The sequence below is a fragment of the Kogia breviceps genome, chromosome 5, assembly GCF_026419965.1.
Source record: "Kogia breviceps isolate mKogBre1 chromosome 5, mKogBre1 haplotype 1, whole genome shotgun sequence".
Taxonomy (NCBI): Eukaryota; Metazoa; Chordata; class Mammalia; order Artiodactyla; family Physeteridae; genus Kogia; species Kogia breviceps.
The window spans coordinates 103048175-103068347 of NC_081314.1; the positions used below are offsets into that span (position 1 = coordinate 103048175).

A 20173-nucleotide genomic window follows, 5' to 3' on the forward strand; every position below is an offset into this window, starting at 1 on the left:
TTAGTGCCTGGTACTATGGGGGATAGATGAAATGACTACACTGCCTTCTGAACCTCATACTTGATTTGAAAGAAACCTTGACTTTCTATTAGGACTCAGAATTCTTAAGAATATGGACCTGAATCACAGATTCCCAAGTTCTGTTCCCCTCTCTGAAGCCCTCCCTACAAGTAAAAACACCAGTAAGGGTATGTTTCAATGATTTTTACTGAAAATGGAAGAAAAAGATAAAGGGTGCCATTGCTAAATTAGGTTTTATCTGGTTTTCAATGTGTCCTTTTTTAGCCATCAGATAGCTTTACTGCAGCTGGCTGAATTTAGTGTCTTCAAATGTGGGTGACTAGAGCAATAAAAGGAAATGACTTTTTAGTTTTTCATTTTAAGAGAAACCAAATTAAATACTCAACAGGATTTTTTTCCCTAATGTGGCCATGCAAGCACAACATGGCTGATTTGCAACTGAGCACTATTAACATCTATTTATAGCCAGTATTTTCATAGATGAATCACATTTACCATGAGACAGTTAATATTAAGGGCTCAACCAGCTCTGCTGAGCACCCCATAACCTTACTACATCTCTTTCCATTCCCCTTCCAGGGAACTAAGTTATAGCTTTATGGTTCCATGCAGAGAGAGGGGGAAATCCAAGTGGAAACGTAAAGCTAGCCGACAGCCTGCTCTCTAAATTCAGCAAGTGTGGGATGTTAAGCACGTTCAAACTTAAGGCACTGAATCACTTCCAAGTTTGTCCCTTGGTGAAGAGCATCCTACAGTTAGCACAGACTCACTCTGCATTATGCAGCCATCTTGTCATCAAAATAATTCATCCTTCAAATTTCCTACCAAACAAGTTTAAATGAGACCACTTTATAAAATGTCACCTACATAAAAACAGAACTAATGACTGTTCAAGGTGCTGTCAAATAAAAAGGAGGAGTGCAGTGGATGTTCACCTCATTTTATGCATGTGAGAGTGTACTCGGGGAGGTGGGGGTGAGAGAGAGTGAAAAGTCAGGGTATATTAATAAAAGTTCAAAATTCAGTGACATTAACAAGAATTTTCTAGTTAGTCTTGGGGATCCAGTGTCCCTTCTCCACACACATGTGTGCACGCACGTGCACACAAGTGCGCAGGCACACGCGCGCACACACACACGCACACACACACACACACTGAACTTTGTGTAGGTACCACCACTACCCTGATTTTGATATTAATTTCCCTGTCTTTGATGTCTCCTACGAAAGTCTCCACGCTTAGTTTACCTTTACCAAGCCCTTTCTTACAATTTTTACTACAGGCTAAAAGTCTTTAAGATTAAATAATATACACAAAGCACTTAAAACAGTGTCGGGCATGTAGTAAGAGGTCCATACACATTAGCTACTTCTGTGCACTCCAGCTACTTCTATTAGATTCTCAGTACCATATTTCTGAATTTCTAGCCAGTGGTTCACAGATGAATCATTTCTACCATAAGGCAGTTCCTACTTACAGCCAGTCAGCTCTGTTGAGGACTGCATGATTCAGTCTTTCAGATGAATCCCTGATGAGGTACAACTCTGCTGAACACTGAGGAGACAGACATGAACAACAGGGGCCCTAAGCTCACAGAGCATGAACAATAAACCCATTACCAGGTACCATCATCTCCATTTTACATTTGAAGGCTCGCAGAGGTAGAGTAGGTTGTCCAAGCCCACAGAGCTAACATGTTGGAGCAGCAATTAAAGTCCAGATCCATCTGATCCCACAATCTCATAGTCTTTCTGTTATGCTATACCTCCTGCCTACCCCCCCAAGATGCCAGCAAAGTGGCTGAGAAAAGCCACTTTGTGTCTTTTAAAGTTTAAGAATAACAATGCATTAAGTTTCTGCACATAAATAATGCATGAAAACAAAACATATTTACTGAATGGACCAATTGCTGAAAGAGCCAGGGAGTTGTAACTTCATATTATTCAGATTTTTGTGTAATTCTGGGTAGCCAGAATTAACTGTACCCATATCAACAAACGGGACATTAGTCCAGATACAAAAATAAGCTTGCACAAATTGGCTAACATGATAACTGATATAGTAGGTATTTCATAAATGTTTGTTGAATAACTTAATGTTGAACCAGGATTTTTTCCTTTACTATGTATGCCTTCTCATAAAACCCTAGGTAGATACAGCATAGTGATTTGCTGGACTCTGGAACCAGACTGCCCAAGTTAGGACCTGGCTCTGCCACTTTCTAGCAGTATGACCTTTGGCAAGTTACTTAACAGCTACAAGCCTCAGTTTCCTCTTTTGCAAAATGGAGATAAACAACAGTTTTTAAGAAGACTAAATGAGTTAATCAAAAGAAAGCATTTAGAACAGACTTGTATTTGGTAAGTACTGAATTTAATGTAAGCTACCATTATTATTTCTTTCTTCTTTAAATTGGAGTAGTTTTGATTGGTTACCTCAACATCATAGTAAATGATCAAGACCCAAACCAATTTCTTTCACTGAACTTTCTGAAGTTCTTCTATCCAAGCAAAATATCCTCTTTCCACAATTCAAACATGAAAATAAACAGGTACACAGAGACTAAATTATGTTTAGCACTCAATTATATAGAATAAACAGTTTTTGCTATTTAAAGATTAATAAAGAATGATTAAGAAAATTCAACTTTTATAGTAAAGAGTTGGCTAGGGGCATGTATATTGGGGGGAGATGGTAGGTAGAATAGGCCTCAATTGACATTTGGTCATTTTCTGTAACTAAATTAAGTAAATAATTGCAAATTCTCTACTAGTCCTTCTTCCGCATGAACACATCCTTACCAAGATACCCCACAATTTTAACCAGCTTAAGCCAAAGAAAAACTGACCGAGGTCACCACATAAGAAAATAAAGTAGAATCTGCTTCTCAGGGCCAACTACACTGTATTTGTATCCATAGATACAAGACAACAGAGAAGCAGAGAATTCTAAAGTGGGAAGTCCCGGGACCTCAGAGATCATCTAGTCTCAGGCGTAAATCCTGCAGTCAGGGGAACCCACTGGGGAGTAAGGAACAAGGTAGAGGTCAAGGCAAAGAACCCCTGGTCCTTGGTTCATCCTGAATGACCTCAAAGGGGCCAACCTAGACTAATATCCTCATTTTACAAGAGACAACCTGAGCTTTGCTAATTAAAAGCAGAGTTGAGATGAGAAGCCATGTTTCCTGATTCCCAGTGTATCACTCTCTTACAGTCCTCAAGGCTGCCATTCTGTGGTTCTGAGAGTCACAGATAATCAATGCATTAGGCTGTGTTAAATTTGACAACTAAGCAGGTTTTCTCCTTGCAAAACCATCAGGCATTATGTCACTACTGACACTTTATGAAAAGAGTAAGGCATCATTATTTGGTATAAGCAAAAGCAACTTTCCATTCTGTTTTTTTTTTTTTTTTTTTGTAACCTGAAAATCCCAAACCACTGTTGCCATTACAAAATTTTTCTTTTCCTCAGTATGCAAGGCCAAGCACAGATGCATTAAAAATTTGCCAAGAGAAACAATGAAGTCACTGATAATACAAAGCATGAGAGTATCATGAAATTCATGTCTTTGTTTTCTTCCACGCGATACTTAATTACTTCTCATTACTGATCATTTTGTGGTTGTTGGCAGAAGGGCAAGGAAACTCCACCATTGTAAACATGATGAGACACACACTCCTCAGTAGACCAGAAGTCTGCACACGATGGGTCTGTTCACAAACCCAGTGTGAGAGCCAGCAAGAATGTTGATGCTATTTTCCCTAGCCCTCAAAGAAGACTGGTGGTTTCAGAAAAACTCTAATCAATTTAAAAAGAATAAACATGGTATAAAAATGTTTCAGGTCATTCCTTTTTTATTGCTTATAAATATCATCATTGGCAAATGATCTGTGCTCTCCTGGCAGATTTCACTCTACTCACTTTAAGAATGAGGTGAGAGGGAATATAGCCAATATTTTATAATAACTCTAAATGGACTATAACCTTTAAAAATTATGAATCACTATATCGTACACCTGTAATATATAATATTGTACATCAACTTTAACTCAATTAAAAAAAAAAAAAGAATGAGGTGAGGGAAGATAGAACATATACAGAGAACCATTCAGTTTTCTGTAGCAGTTCAGGGTTGCCTTAAACTCAAAGAGCACTACTTATGAGCAATGCTTAGCAAGCTACCCTGCTAAATAGAAACTTACCTTATCTTGGAATTCTGGAAGGCATACCTTGGATAAGATTAACGGTGGTAGAGGAATCTTTATTGATTAGTAGCAGAATACAAGTTGATTCTTATCAGTAGGCTATCGTTCCACATATGAATATGTGGGTAAGAGGAAAGCACAGGAACGCATTACAGAAATCATAAAAGTAACCTTACGCTTCCAGGAAACTAAAAGAAGTAAAGAACCAAGTATATTTTACCCCTCTTTTAAACTAGATTTTTATTTGATTTTCACAGAAGTCTGAATCTGTAAGTGTGATAGACCTAGAGTTTTTCAAAGATGGCTGCAGTTAACTAACTCTTCCCCATCCTCTGCAATGTGACTCTGCAGCTCCTTCCATCAAGAGGTGAATCTATTTCCCCACTTCCTGAATTTGGGCTAGGCTTGTGCTGTTCTTTCACCAATATAAATAAGGCCTTGGAGTCTCACACTCTTGAGAAGCTGACCTGAGACCGCCATAAGGGGAAGCCTGGTCTAGCCTACCAGAGGTTGAAAGCCCATGTGGAGCAAAGATGAGATGATCCAGCTGAGATCTAGCTGACAGTCAGATATGGGAGTGAGCCCATCTTAGACCATTCATACCCAGCTGAGCTGCAAGATGACTAAAAATGTACAGTGGCCCATATAATTTTGAGCCATTGTTATTTAGCAATGTTATCTAAGTTGTGGGATAGGCCACAAAATAGAAAGAGCAAACCATTCACTCTGTTGAACAGCCATTAGGTATGAAGCATCAGGTCAGAAACCCCATGAGACATATGAATGGAGACTATTAATATTTGGTGGAAGACATGGATGGCCCTGCCCTTCATGTGAGAACATATCTGTAAATAAAGTGGTATGTAATATTTATTTATTTTAAACATATCTGGTCTACATTAACAACCTTCCATTACTCCTATAGGCCAGAGCAATGATCTTCCTGAGGTGTTTAAGACAATCCAATAGGGTGGGAGAAAAACAATTAGATATCTTATTTTTTAATTAATATTTTTCCTTTTTGAATATGTTTTCATAAGGTACATAGCATATATTAATATGCTAGTATAGGAATATTATTTATAAATACATAAATACATACATAATGGGGTTTTCCACAGTCATAAATCTTATATATCCTCAACCTTCTATCCCTACATAAAAATATACTCCTTCTATGTCTTTGCTTTTCTCAAATAAATAAATCCTTCCTTGGCTACATAGGGGAGAGTCAGTGACAACTACTGCCACAGACCACTGTTCATCTGTACTGTAATTATTGATAAGTAATCTCTTCAGCAAGGCTATAAGCATTTTTCACACATGGTGTCTGTATCCATTTCAGACAGGGTGTCTATAGCCATCTGTCTTTGGCAGTACAGTATAATAGCATGACACATGATTTTTAAGAGCACAGGTTCTGGAGCCAGGTTGCCTGGATTCACATCCCAGTTCTGCCTCTTATTAGCTGTGTAACCTTCATCTGTGCTTCCATTTCTTTGTTGTAGATGGAGATAATAATATTCCCTACCTCATAGGGTTGTTATAAGAATTGAATGAGTTAATAAATGTAAAATGCTTAGAAGAATGCCTAGCATGTAGTAACTGCCCAGTAAGTATTAGCTGTCATCGTCATTACCACCACCACCACCACCATCACTGTCTATCTCCAGCATCTAATAGAGTAAATAAATGTGTGATGGAGGGAAGTAAGAAAGAACATGAGTTGTAGAGAAAACACATTATGTGACTTGTTAAAATTTTGAAAGTGAATGTTTAAAATTTCTCTGGATGGACATTGTAACTTCAAGACAGGGTGCCCCACTAGTATCACTTGATAGTTGGTTTGTTACTGACAAATAAAATATGTAAATAATAAACACATAAGGCAATAAACACCTTCAAGTTCTGCTTTTACATCCTGATTGTTATGATGAGGCTATTGAAAATTCTCAGTTGAAAATTATTGCTGGGATTATTTCCTTAAGCATTGTCTTTTAACTGTGATCTCTCCTCTGGTGAAAATCAAAAGTCACAGGTCCATATGTAGTCCATATGTAGCATTTAGATTTCTGTGGATTTCCTATAAGATGCAGACCCACAAACCCATGTCTTTTAAATATACTATTGAAAATCTATGCTAAAAGAAAGGCACAGTGGCAAGAATCGTTATACATCCTAGGAGAAAGGAGGCCACAGAGATCACCTCCTCACCTCCACCTCACTTCACAATTCAGGGCACTGCCCTCAGAGAGGGTCAGTGTCTTAACTAATCTCACAGCTGATTTGTGACAGAATTCTTTTCACATGACTTCTGTCTAGTTCAGTGCACTTTTCATGATCCCAGATTTACGAACTATTTCCATAAACCTTACGTTTGAAAATGTATCACTTGTATTAAGGGAAGTAAGGAAGCCACACCATAAATAACCAATTTAGTGCACGACACACAGTGGGCCTTCAATAAATGCTTGTTGAAGGATGGGTGGAGAGATGAATGGAGGCTTAGCTGGTTGGTTGTGAAGTCCTCAAGGTTCCTAAACTGTTCTACACTCAGGTTTCTCAAGTGGTGCCAGCAAGCTGGGAGTGGTAAAAGTCACTTCTTAAACAGAGTACCCAAGAAAGACACAAAGCCATTCTTTCAATCTTCTTTTCTTTCCCCCTTTATTCATAGCTCACAACTCATTAGATGAAAGAGGTAATCAAATAAACTTGCTTCAATTCTTGAAATTTTTTCTAACTATAAAGGTAATAGAGAAACACTATAAAATTGGGGGGAATAAAAATAAAGTTAATAATAATGTTAATAAAAGCTAATGTTTATTGAGTGACAATTTTGTATGAAGTATGTTGCGAACATTTGACATGTGTTGACTCAGTTAATCCTCACACCAACTTTAGGTTATAAATATACTACTACTATCATCCTCATTTTACAGATGAGAAAGGCACAGAGGTGTTAAGTAACTTGTCCAGAGTTTTATAGCCAATAAGTAATGGAGTAGAGATTTGAACTGAAGCAGAGTGGTTCCAGAGTCCAAGGTCTTAGCTATTCTTTTATACTGCCACTGTTCAAATTCTGCTTTCCAATGCAAATTATAAAGAAAAGAACTGATTTAAAAATTGATAGGGCTTCCCTGGTGGCTCAGTGGTTGAGAGTCCACCTGCTGATGCAGGGGACAAGGGTTCGTGCCCCGGTCCGGGAAGATCCCACATGCCGCGAAGCGGCTGGGCCCCTGAGCCATGGCCGCTGAGCCTGCGCGTCCGGAGCCTGTGCTCCACAACGGGAGAGGCCACAGCAGTGAGAGGCCCGCGTACCGCAAAAAAAAAAAAAAAAAAAAAAAAAAAAAAAAAATTGATAAACTTGACTAAATTAAAACATAAAACTTCTATACCACAAAAGACATAAAGTGGAAATGTAAGCTACAGACCAGAAAATATAACATCAAAACATATAATCAACAAAACAGTAATTTATAGAGTATGCAGCGAATTCCTACAAATTCATAAGAAAAAGATAAATAATACAAAAGAAAAATGGGCAAAGGCTATGAACAAGCATTTTATGAAGAAATTCAAAGGGCCTCTAAACACATAAAAGGATGCCTGCTCTCATTAATTATAGAATGCAAATAAAAAGTCAGATACCATTTCACTTACCATATTGGTAAAAATTATAAATTCCCTAATAGCAAATGTTTATGAAGATACAGAGCAATGAGAACTCTTACACTCTGCTATAAATTGGTACTCCATTTAGGAGAGCCAAAATCCCATTCCTATGCTGTAAGGATACTACCTGAAGAAATGGATGTTCACAGGAAAAAAAAATGCACAAGAATGTTCACAGCTGCATTTTTTTCTAATACTAAAAAAAGTAAACTATTTAAACATCCATCAACAGTAAAATGGATAAGTAAATGATGGCCTATTCATGTAATGCAATACTATATAGCAGTTAATTATGTAAAATAAGTAAAATGGAGCAAGAAAGAATCTCTAAAATACAGGATGAAAAAACATTTTCAGAATGATACATTCAATATGCTGTATTTACATTAGGTTTGAAAATCTGCAAAGCAATACTATATATTGCTCAGCAATATATACACATGCACTAAAAGTATAAACTAAAGTACAAAACATGCGTGGGAATAATAAACACCAAATTCAAGATGGCTACTTCTGGGGTAGGGCGGGTATAGAGTGGGTTAAGGAAGAGGTACATAGGGGCTTCTACTATATCTATAATGTCAATATTTTACTTAAAAAAACTTTTCTAATGTATATAGTACATTAGGATTTTACAAATCTGTGTGCTAGCATGTAGTGATTCATTATATTTCCATACTTTTCTGTATGCTTGACCTTTCCAGATTTTTTTTTTTTTTGGCTGCGCTGTGCGCGGCATGTGGGATCCTAGGTCCCAGACCAGGGATAGAATGCGTGCCCCCTGCAGTAGAAGCGCAGAGTCCCAAGCGCTGGACCGTCAGAGAATTCCCTCCAGATTTTTAAAGAAATATTATTACAAATGAAAAGCAAGGTACCAATAATGATGAAAGGGACTTCCCTGGTGGTCCAGTGGTAAAGAATCCACCCTCCAATTCAGGGGACATGGGTTCCAACCCTGGTTGGGGAACTAAGATACTACATACCACGGGGCAACTAAGCCCAAGTGCTGCCATTACAGAGCCCACGTGCCCTGGAGCCTGGGCGCCACAACTAGAGAGAAGCCCGTGCCACAACGAAGAGCCCACACCACAACCAAGAGCCTGCGCCGCAATGAAAGATCCCCATATGCCATAACTAAGACCTGACGCAGCCAAAAAAATATAGAAAATAAATAAATATTAAAAAAAATAATGCTGAAAGTTACATGATTTGTAAGAATGAGTAAAATTAATCTGCTTGAACATCACTGAAGCAGACTATAAGTTCACTTGATGTTTTCTCTTTCCATTACAAACCTCAAAGGTGGAAAAAATTATCTTGCTATTGTAAATTAATTTGGATAATTGTATAATCAGATGTGGAGCTAATATGTCCCTCAAATATTAATTTATTTTATATTGTTTTCATAATGGTTAACTACTATAGGCACTAGTGTTCTTATTTTGTAGATAAGGGTCCTAAATATAAATCCTTGACTTATCTGAGGTCAGCTCTGGAATTTTAGCAGAATGTCAAGGATACAGCCAGGGACCAAGCCTTCATTCCTTTAATATTAGACTTTACCGTCATAACAAAGTAACCCAAAGTATTTTGTAATTCTGATGCTTCTCTCTTAAAGCACCAAAGGCTAAGAAATTTTAAAACTCTTTTTAAACTTCCACAAGGAAACACTATAATGTGACTCTGAAGAAAGTTAGAACAATTAGCAAATTTACCATTTTACAATTATGTTAAGTACATCTTATGTAAGCACTTAGGCCTAGGTTGGAGGTATGACCCAGGTCCCTGAGGTGGAATGCTTGGCGGATGAAGTTCAAATACACAGTCTGTTTACCCATGGATATAAGTGGCCTTAATCAAAGCAGAACACATTTTTTAAAATGTTGATTTTAAAAGAGAAGTGTAAATAAGACTGTGATTTATGAATCTGCTAATGCCCTTCTCTGCTGTAGACTTCAGAAAGATCGAGTCTTTGGCTGTGGTAAATATAACGAGAGTGCAGACTTGTCAAAGCAGTAATAGGAGCTCTTATTAAAACTCTACTTCCACTAAGAGTTACAAATTGTCTTCCTTCTTTCCAGCCCTTAAAGAATGCGTTCCAGAAGCAGTGACACAGAGGGCTCAGCCCAAAAGCAATTTCCAGGACATAGTGAAGACTACAGTTTCCAAGGTCCTGGGGACATGAAGCAGACACAGCAAGACAAAGACCCCACCAGTGAGTTGGATGCAATCCTTCCATATCCTAAGTCACACAGTGGTAATGGCCACCAAGGAGAAGACCTCTCAAGAGACGACCTATTATTTCTTCTCAGCATTCTGGAGGGAGAACTGCAGGTCAGTTGGGTTAGAATTATCCCCCTCATGCTTCCAGTGGAAGTCTGCTTATGAATTTTTGTGTGGTGGCTGCCACAGAAATAGATATTTGTGCTTCATACTTGTATATACATGAAAGCAAAGTGTAAGGTACACATTCACAGAATTCTCTTCTGGCAGCATGAAGAGCAATTAATCACATCTAAAAGGGCTATTGTTATGACATGCGATTGGCATGCACATTGTGAAAGGTCACATCCTCTAGCCATGCTGTGCACAAGCTTCAGTGCACAGGCACGTATGAGCAACAATAATAGCAGATGACTTCTGGACTGGTTTAAATAACAATAGGTGCTTTTGTACTTCACATGAACTGGCTCCTAGACTTGCCCTGGCATTATTAACCTACACAAAAAACTAAAAACAGCTGCTACATATATAGGGGAATCTTATTTCCTATCCCTGAAAATGAAAATGCCAGTCCATTGAGGCATATCATGTTATCTGCTTGTCAAACACAATAAAAAATGTAGAGTCTCCCCATGCTGCATAGTGATCACTTTTAAAAACATTATTAATGTGTAACTAGACTGTAAGAAGGATGAAGTAAAGGGACATAGCTTTGCTACCTTTTCTAAAAGGTTCTATAACCAAATATGATTTGTTTATATTTGAAGGAGAAGAGAAAAAATACTCAACTACACAAGAAATCACTTGCAGAGACTGCTGGTAGATAAAGTGGGCTTTCTGAAATGCTTTTTGTTTCTGCAGGCGCGAGATGAAGTCATAGGCATTTTAAAGGCTGACAAAATGGACTTGGCTTTGCTGGAAGCTCAGTATGGGTTTGTCACTCCAAAAAAGGTGCTAGAAGCTCTCCAGCGAGATGCTTTTCAAGCAAAATCTGTCCCTTGGCAGGAGGACATCTATGAGAAACCAATGAATGAGGTATGTATCACGTCAGGGGTGTGCACTGAGTAAGCTCACCAGCCAGTAAAGCACTAAGCCTGGCAGGTGAGCAGGACATGTAACTCTTTTTTCGATTATTTATAGTTGTATGTTTAAAATCTACCCCAGGTAGATAAATACTACATGTTCTACAGGAAAGAAAAGGAGAATAAATCATGGATGGGATGTTCCCACTGGGTTTGTTTCTTAACATCAGACTAAAACCTAACAAATGCAAGAGAATTCCTCTCTTTTTCTCTCCCCCCCTTTCCCTCTTGTATAAACACATAGACACACAGACACACACAGATACACACACACACACTCAGACCCAGACACACACTCTCTCTCTCTCTCACACACACACACACACACACACACACACACACACACACACACACACACACACAGAGGAATCTGCACTTCTTTTGGAGATCTGAAGGCAATAATAAAAAACAGATAAAGTTTAACCATAGAAGTTAATTTCTTTGAAAACACTGAAGTATTATGTCATAGAAATTCTGAGCATGAATGGAAATGATCTGAAGAATTATACAGGAAACAGAGTTTTAGAAAGCATACATTTTAGATGAACACATATCCTCTTTTTCCTTCAAAAGTTTAATGACAGTAAAGACTTTTCTCCCACTAAGTATGCCCAACAATGACAACAGCAAAGATGAACAGTCTCAACACGGCCACCACTGCACAAAGATACAGCACTGCTTGCTCTTTTACTTGCTGACATTTCTGAAACTCCTTGGCATCCTTATTTTATTCTTCTGAGACCTCAATGGAAAATTTCATAATTTTTCATTTTTATAAAAAGGAAACAACTAGGAGCATAAGTTAAGGCTAGAGAGAGTGAAAGCAAATTTTGGGCAAATTTCCCCCACATACGCTCTGGCAACCTACCTCAGGACTGACCTCTAATGTCCTTGCTATTCTTGTCTTGGGTGTCTCATGACAGAAGCCTACCATCTTGCCAAATTGTGAAGGAGTTTGGTCATATGGATCTGCTTCTCTGAGGGGTGAGGATGAGACCACCCAAAGTCTGTTGATTGCACTTTAATCCAAATTTTAAACAAGAGGAGCCAAAGCCTCATTCAAGTCAATAGTGTTAAAACTGTATTCTGGCTCCCAACACAGTGACTGTGAAACAGCATTAAGCACAAATTCCCCAACCAGTATAAGTGCAAATGCAAGTTAATTATCACTGAACATATACTCACAAAACTCCACAAATGGCACAACCCCTCAACACTTCAGAGTAAAATAAAACAGAATAATTCCAAACTTATCCTGAAATCAGTAGGAAAAGTTTTAGTTACTTTTGTAACTAAATAATTCTATTGTATACAACAAAACTGGAAATACCCTCTCTGCAAATGCTTGCAATCCTAACTCTGCAAAGTGTCCCTAAAAGTTATCCATAATTTGGCCCTGATTTATAAATCCAACCTTCCTTGATTACTCAACCAACAGATACCCCTACACACACACACACACACACACACACACACACACACACACACACACACATATACACACACACACACACACACACACACCCCTTACATTCCCATCTCCACGATTTGTCCGTTTTCTTCTCTTGCCTACTTCCCCCTGATAGTTTTCTCTCCTCAGCTACCAGTCTCTCCCAGTTCCTTGAAGCCCCTATAATTCTATCTACCCAACAACCCAGTTGCCTACCCTTTTCCTCTATCTAGGAAGTAAAGGTGAGGGGGGATATCCAGAAAATAAACAATAAAGGGAAATTCTGACTGGGAGTCCCTAGATAGGGCTGAAGAAAAGAAAGAAAGTGGGGTGTTCCCACTAAGACCATACCGGGGGGCACGGCACCCTACTTACATCAGGGTAAGGATGTGCATGCTAAAAATTTATTATTTTGTTTTCCTCCATCTTCCTCCTTTTATTTTCCTCATAATGTTCTTTAAAAAAAATGTGAAAAATCTCAACCATGTCTAGGGTAAACTAAAGGGGATTTATCTATTCATAAGGCAAAATACCTTAGAAAAACAAACTGTTCTCAGCTATGTCATATGTTAGGAACACTGACTTAAGGTGGAGGCCTGCAAGCTAGAACAAAGGATGTGGATAGGGAGAGAGGGAGGGAAAAACTCAGAGTCCAGAACAGTTTTAACCTCCTATTTCTTTCCAACCTAGGCTTCTATACTAAAAGTTATCTTAAAAAAGATACTTGAGTTAATGGCCTAACATATTCTTAGTTCTTCCAAAAAGGATATTAAGAAAAATATAACAACAGTTTGGATTTATCAAGGTACTATAATAAAAGAATGTGCATACCTTATTAGCATTACCTTAGGGCAATTATTAAAGTATTGATACTTATTTTAAGCAACTATATAGTTCAGCTTTTAAATTTCACTTCATAATTTTCATTGTATAAAAATAGTTGTGCTTCCTGTCTTCAGGGTGCTTAATGTCTCTTTTAAGAGTGACAGACAACAAGTGATCACACAATAAGTATATAATACACACTATGTTAATTTTTGTGGTGAAAACCACAAAGCACTATGAGAGAGTATAATGAGGGATCGAATTTAGATAGAAGAATAAGGAAAGCCAAGTTACAGAGAATGAGTAGGGGTTACTCAAGTAGAACATAAAGAAATTCCATTTCCAGAAACATTGTGGATGACATATCATGAAATCGTATCACTTAAAAATACATAAAAAGATTAGATAAAATATCTAGCATACTCTTAAGTGCACGGACGAGCTTTACATGGAGCTAGAGAAATCCTGAAGCCAGGAACTAAAAAGGGAAATTTCCGCAGACTAGCTTCTGGCTCCACATATTTTCAATCTTTCTCTTCTATAATCCACAAACTTCCAGTGCTAGGAACCAAAAGACATATTCATTTTGCAGTATAGCCTCTGGCTTTTCACTTTTGACAATGGCTGGGTAAGCTGGCACACCCAGAATGCTACCAAGATTGACAGTACAAAGGTACTGTGAGAATGACCTGAAGCTCAGTAGATGACCAAGTAAGAATGACAGAAGACTATCGCCATTCAGGGTGACAATAAAACAATGAAGGGCTTTCAGAAGAGTCCGGCAGGGGTCATGAAGAGACAAGAATCATGCCCCCATTCCCAGTATCTGAGATACTGAGGCAGTGTGAAAATGAGCAGTCTCTAGTTTAGGATTCTAGCATTATCCAGGAAAACCAGGTTTCAGTAAAGACAGGGAAGAAGATGGAACATTTTATGAATAGCATATTTGGTTACCTTTGATCTACTAAAACAGCCAAATAATTTCTCTACTGTCTGAACTAGCTTTATCTCTACTAGTATACTCAGTGTAATCAAAGAAAAAGACAATCTTCAAAGAGCCAACGGAACAAAGAGAACCAAAGCCATAGCTCGGAAAGAAGATAAAGCCCCAAATTAGGGTGGTCTGTGACTCAGGAGCTATTAAAACAAAGGTCATTATTCTTTCCTAAACATATATTAAGCAGCCAAAAGTAAAAAGACTGATGATCTCTCTGTCTTTCATTCTCTTTGACCACGGGAGAATCCAACCTATTGGAACACACTGGACTTCCTTCATCCTAGGCCAGGAGTTGGATTGTATTAGTGGTTGCGGGTAGGATATGACATCAGGGAGGCTAAAATGATAAGCTTGTCATTGCACAGTAAACATTAACGAGTTATCTTTTTAATCTTTCTTCCCCTAACACTCCCTAAAGTGACTGAGTCTTCCTGTTTTCTTCCCCAGGCTTCATTCAATCCACAAGTGGGGCTAGATCAAAAAGGGGCAGTGGTTCTTTGATAGTCCCTTAGTGCTTAATGATACACCACCTTATACTGCTCCTAATTGTTTAGTGTGTATATCTTATCTGCCTAGTAAGAGTATAAGCATTGAGACTTTAAAATTCTCCCAGGGCAACTATCATAGTACTAAATACATATAGCATAATAGACACTTAATAATAGTTGTTGCCTTGAGAAAACTGTGGCAATACAATTGATCTTAGAAATCAAGCCCAACCACTACATTTATAATCGAAAAACCTGAAGTACACAACAGTTAAGTGGCTTGGCCAAGCACACACACAATTGGTGGAAAATGAAATGAGTTCAGACAAGCTCAGGTCAATCATTTGATCTGTAGGACTGAAGAAGAGACTGAATTGAGAACAACTGGCATATTTTCTAAGAGGCATTTTGGGTACGGAGAAACGAAGGCACAGAATAAAACTTCAAGCATAAGCTAAAACATATCTAGAGTCACTTACACTTTCTTTGGGAACTTTCCCTCTGCAAGGTCACTATTTGACACCTTTCCAATTTCTGCTGTTGACAAACATGAGGTCCTTAGCACCAAATAGCATGCAGTAAATACAGGCCATTCTTCAAGAGTCATGGAAGGTGAGAAAAGGAAAACACAGAGAATTAGACATTTCACTGATATGAAGGAACAAATAATTCTACCCAGGAGTTATCAGAGAAAGCCATAAAGGAAGAACAGGAAAAGTTTTGCGTGGAAGGGGAAAAAGGTTTCTATGTCCCAGCACTGAAAAAAGCAGTCTTGAAGCACCACGGTGTGTTCTTCTAAGAACTACCTGAAATCTGGTGTGGCTAAAGGCTGGGTGAGAGAGACGGGAAGGTACGGAATGAGAATGGGGTGGAAGTGTCAGGAGGCCAGATGGTGAGAAACCTTTCAGCTCTGAATAGGAGAGTGGAGTAATCCCACTGGTGGAAGATTGTGCTGTCACTGATAAGGACAGGCTGGATGGGGGTGAGGCTGAAGGAAGGGAGAGCCCTTAGGAGATTACGTAACAACCGGCAATGATTCTTTCCAACCTTCCTTCCTTGTCCCTACAGACAAACAAACAAGCAAACAAACAAAATAAGGAGGAAAAACACAATGGAAAGCAATAGTAGATTAACTAAACCTTCTCTTTTCTCTTTTTGGGCTGAACTAAGTTTAATATTCATGTCCACACAACTACAAGAAGCTATCTGAGGAAGTTTCCTTTATGAAGCCTCCCTTAGTCATTCATTTATGCTTTACTAAATACCTATTATAATTATTCATTTATTAATTCTAGGGCCGATCTTGTGATAAATTGAATGTTTCTCTAAGTCAAACGTCAAGCTCCCTAAATTAAGGCTGATTCTATTACTATTTCACTCTCAAATTCTAAAAGCAGTGGATTTGAATTTCCCTTATAATGCGGTCTAATGTTTGGGCAACTGGAAGTTTTCAGAGAACTGTAGTTGCTTGAGACCCAGGACAATTAACACTACAACCTCCCTCTCAGAGGATGGTCATTAGTTAAAAGTGACTTTGCCAGCAAGCAATACAACTTAGCAATTTCAGCTTCCACAAAAGGATTGGTCACATTAATTAAAAATCATCACCTAGGGGCTTCCCTGGTGGCGCAGTGGTTGAGAGTCTGCCTGCCAATGCAGGGGACACGGGTTTGTGCGCCGGTCTGGGAAGATCCCACATGCCGCAGAGCAGCTGGGCCTGTGGGCCATGGCCGCTGAGCCTGCGCATCTGGAGCCTGTGCTCCACAACGGGAGAGGCCACAAAAGTGAGAGGCCTGCGTACCACTAAAAAAAAAAAGAAACACATCACCCTATATGACATAATGAAGTATTTTGTGTGTGTTAAGGCACCATTATAAGCCCATATTAGAAACCTAGACAACCAGCCTAAGCGTTTAAAGGTCAGCTGGGTTATGTATGCTGGGACACCTTTATTCCCTTCTTTTTCTAAAATGATTTGGCCATTTTTGTGTTTTGGATTCCTAGTTAAGTATGTGCTTTTTTTTCGCGATATGCGGGCCTCTCACTGTGGTGGCCTCTCCCGTTGCGGAGCACAGGCTCAGCGGCCATGGCTCACGGGCCTAGCCGCTCCGCGGCATGTGGGATCTTCCCGGACCGGGGAACGAACCCGTGTCCCCTGCATCGGCAGGCAGACTGTCAACCACTGCACCACCAGGGAAGCCCTAAGTATGTGATTTTAAGGATGTACGATTTAAACTGGCTTCAAATTCAGTCACAAATTTTCAGTCTTTTACAATAAAGGCAAAGGGCAAAATCAACCAATATTATCAGTTATAATTTAGTATTTAATCTAGACAGTCACATGCTTTCAAAACCATGTTCTTAAATGGATTTTAATTTATCACTGGTCAAAGATCCTGAAGCACTTTTGTTTTAATCAGTCTACTTCCCTCTTTTCTTTTTTGATTCCTTGCTTGCTTATTTTGTTTTCAATCTGTAAGCATATACTGGGCACCTGCTATAAGCAAAGCACTCTATTAGATGTAAAGAATTTAAGAAAAATAGAATGTAGGCCCTGCTTTCAGGGAGTTCACAGTCTAGTAGAGGAGACAAAAGTAAATAAGACATGGGGTAATTGTTTTATAATAGAGATATAAGTAGGCCATTGAAACCAGAAAGGACTTGGTGTTTACACCAGGTCTATACCAACACAGAATTGATTAACAAGAATTAAAAAAAAATACAAACACCTTTATGAATAATGCACTAAAAAACAGACCATGGATCCAAGAAATGTACGCGGGCAGAGTACTTTAGGGAGGGCTGGGCAGCTAGGGAAGTGGCAGAATCAAACATTGTACAAGGATTCCTTTACTTTCCATCATTCCTCTGATATGGTTTCCCTGGAGAGAAAAGGAAGTGGCAGAAAGGGGGTATGGAGAAATTGTTCAGATATTTACAGAGGAGCCAATTTTTCTTTCTGGTTAAAAAAAAAAAATGATGACATGGGAACTAAGATCCCACAAGCCATGTGGTGTGGCCAAAAAAAAAAAAAAAAAATGACAGTAAGAAAGTTACATTTGTGTTGCAACATCAAAAAGTATCAATTAACAAGAGTAATGATAAAAAACTAAATAAGGAAATCATAAACCCACTGTTGAATTAATTTGTTAAAACTTTGATATTTCTAAAAGAGGGAGAGATGGCAGTATTATGAATGATTTGTACTTAGACTATTAATGTATTTTCTTTTGTAGTTGGACAAAGTCGTGGAAAAACATAAAGAATCTCACAGACGAATCCTGGAACAGCTTTTAACGGTAGAAAAATCTCACAGGCAAACCATATTAGAGTTGGAGGAAGAAAAGAGAAAACATAAAGAATACATGGAGAAGAGTGATGAATTCATAAGCTTGCTAGAACAGGAACGTGAAAGGTAAGGCTACTTTGGACAAGACAGTGACCTATTCTGCAAATTCTTACTAACCTCTCACTATGCGCTGGGCATTATACCAAGGGATACATGGATACAAGGTAAATATGACAACCTCTGGTCTCAAAAATCTCATGGTCCAGAGTGAGGAAAAGGATATGTTTAAAAACAATATCAATACAATGCAAGAATAACCGGGTGTGATAGGACTGTGGAAACATAAATGCTGGGCACCTGATTCTTCAAGGGAGTGTTGGTGTGGTGAGGGGAGAGAATTTTGAGATGGGAACTCTAGAAAACAACACAACGACCCATCAAGTGAGGGTTTTCCTCCAGAAAAATGGGTCAAGAAAGGGAGCTGAGAAGGAATGAAGAATGGTGAAGGATTAGAAGAACTAGAAGAGAAAGCAAGGAACCAAGCAAGGGAAGACTTTCAAGAAAGAGTGAGCAAACAGCACCAGATAATACAGCAAAGGATGACCAAATGTCCCAAGATGGCAACAAGGAAGACACTGAAGAACTTAATGAGCCCTTTCAATAAAACAGTGAAGGCAGAAGCCAAATCACAATACTTTGAAGAATAAATAAGAAATGAGAACATAGAAGCTTAAAATGTGAACTAGTATTTAGAGAACCTTGGCTATAAAAAGGGAGAAAATGGTTGGTTTATAACCATATGGAAAGCAGGTTATTTTGCTCAACTTTGACCCTCTGTTCTGAATCACCTTAGAAAATATGAACATCCATATTAAAATGAAAGAAAAATGACTCCTCTCTATTAATACTGCAAAGATAGAAAATAACCAATCTTAGCAATGTCAAATTTTTCCTGGACCTTCATGTCACTTTTGTTATTCCATGTATACTTCTCTTATGAGTTACAGAGCTAATGACGCTAGATTCTAACAATCACAGAAAAATACAGAAAAAAAAATTACTGTGAGTTCCCTTTTCTAAAATACTAGTAGTCTCAACTGTTTTATTTGACTACTTTCAATTTATATTTTAACTAGGTAATCAAAGTTACATAATAGCTACACTAATGGCAAACTTTCATTTCTTTTCAGTGCACTTCATGGTAGTCGTCAGAGCACTAGAGATTCAATGGCCCTCACATCCAGTTTCTTTTTCTACATTCACCAGGGGGTTTGGTTTCTACTCACTACATAGAGAGGGGGCCTTGTTACCTTGCCTCTCGTGAACCTGAAATATCTTCAGGGGCAGATTAAAGAAGCAAAAGAAGTCTGGCACCAAAGGAAGATTTGGCTCAGACCTTACAGTATAAGATTTGTTATTCAATGAGACAATGTCATATTAAATATTATTTTGAACCCTTGTGACTTGGCACCTGTGGCCTCATTTGGCCTCCAAAAGTTATTTGGCACTAACTTGTTGAACATAGACATCTCTCATTATTATGAACATTTATTGACCATGGTCAGAGTGCTGTCTGCCATAGAACAAAGAGGTACTGGAGGTCTCTGCCCCGGGGGCTTAACCACGTTAATGGAGAAGGCAAGAGGATACAGATTTAGGGTGGAAATGTGAAAGGCTGTTGGTGGTATAGTTCTAATGGTCACCATTATCTCTCTACTATCTTCTGGAGGAAGGCTGAGGAGGTCTATCCAGAAGTAACACTGTAAAGCTGGTAGGCAGATGGTGAAGATTATTTAAATCAAGAGAGCAAAGAGGAACAACACTGAGAAATGAGAACAAAAGAGGAGTAGGAATAAAGGCCACGGGCTAGAGGAAAAGGAAAATAGTGGGATGAATATAAATTGTACACCAAGGAATCAG

General features: G+C 38.5%; 2 protein-coding genes across 3 annotated transcripts in view; one reads left to right on the top strand and one right to left on the bottom strand.

Moving 5' to 3' along the window:
* The window catches only part of CMSS1 (cms1 ribosomal small subunit homolog), a 383345-nt gene that overhangs the window by 244813 nt on the left and 118359 nt on the right, over positions 1–20173 (bottom strand). The window lies entirely within an intron of this gene.
* FILIP1L (filamin A interacting protein 1 like) overlaps positions 1–20173 on the top strand; it is a 309709-nt gene that overhangs the window by 177957 nt on the left and 111579 nt on the right. The window contains exons 3-5 of the mRNA XM_059064839.2: positions 9981–10233; positions 10984–11157; positions 18201–18379. Coding sequence (XP_058920822.1) covers positions 9991–10233; positions 10984–11157; positions 18201–18379 — 596 coding nt within the window. The 5' untranslated portion in view covers positions 9981–9990. The remainder of the gene's footprint in view (positions 1–9980; positions 10234–10983; positions 11158–18200; positions 18380–20173) is intronic.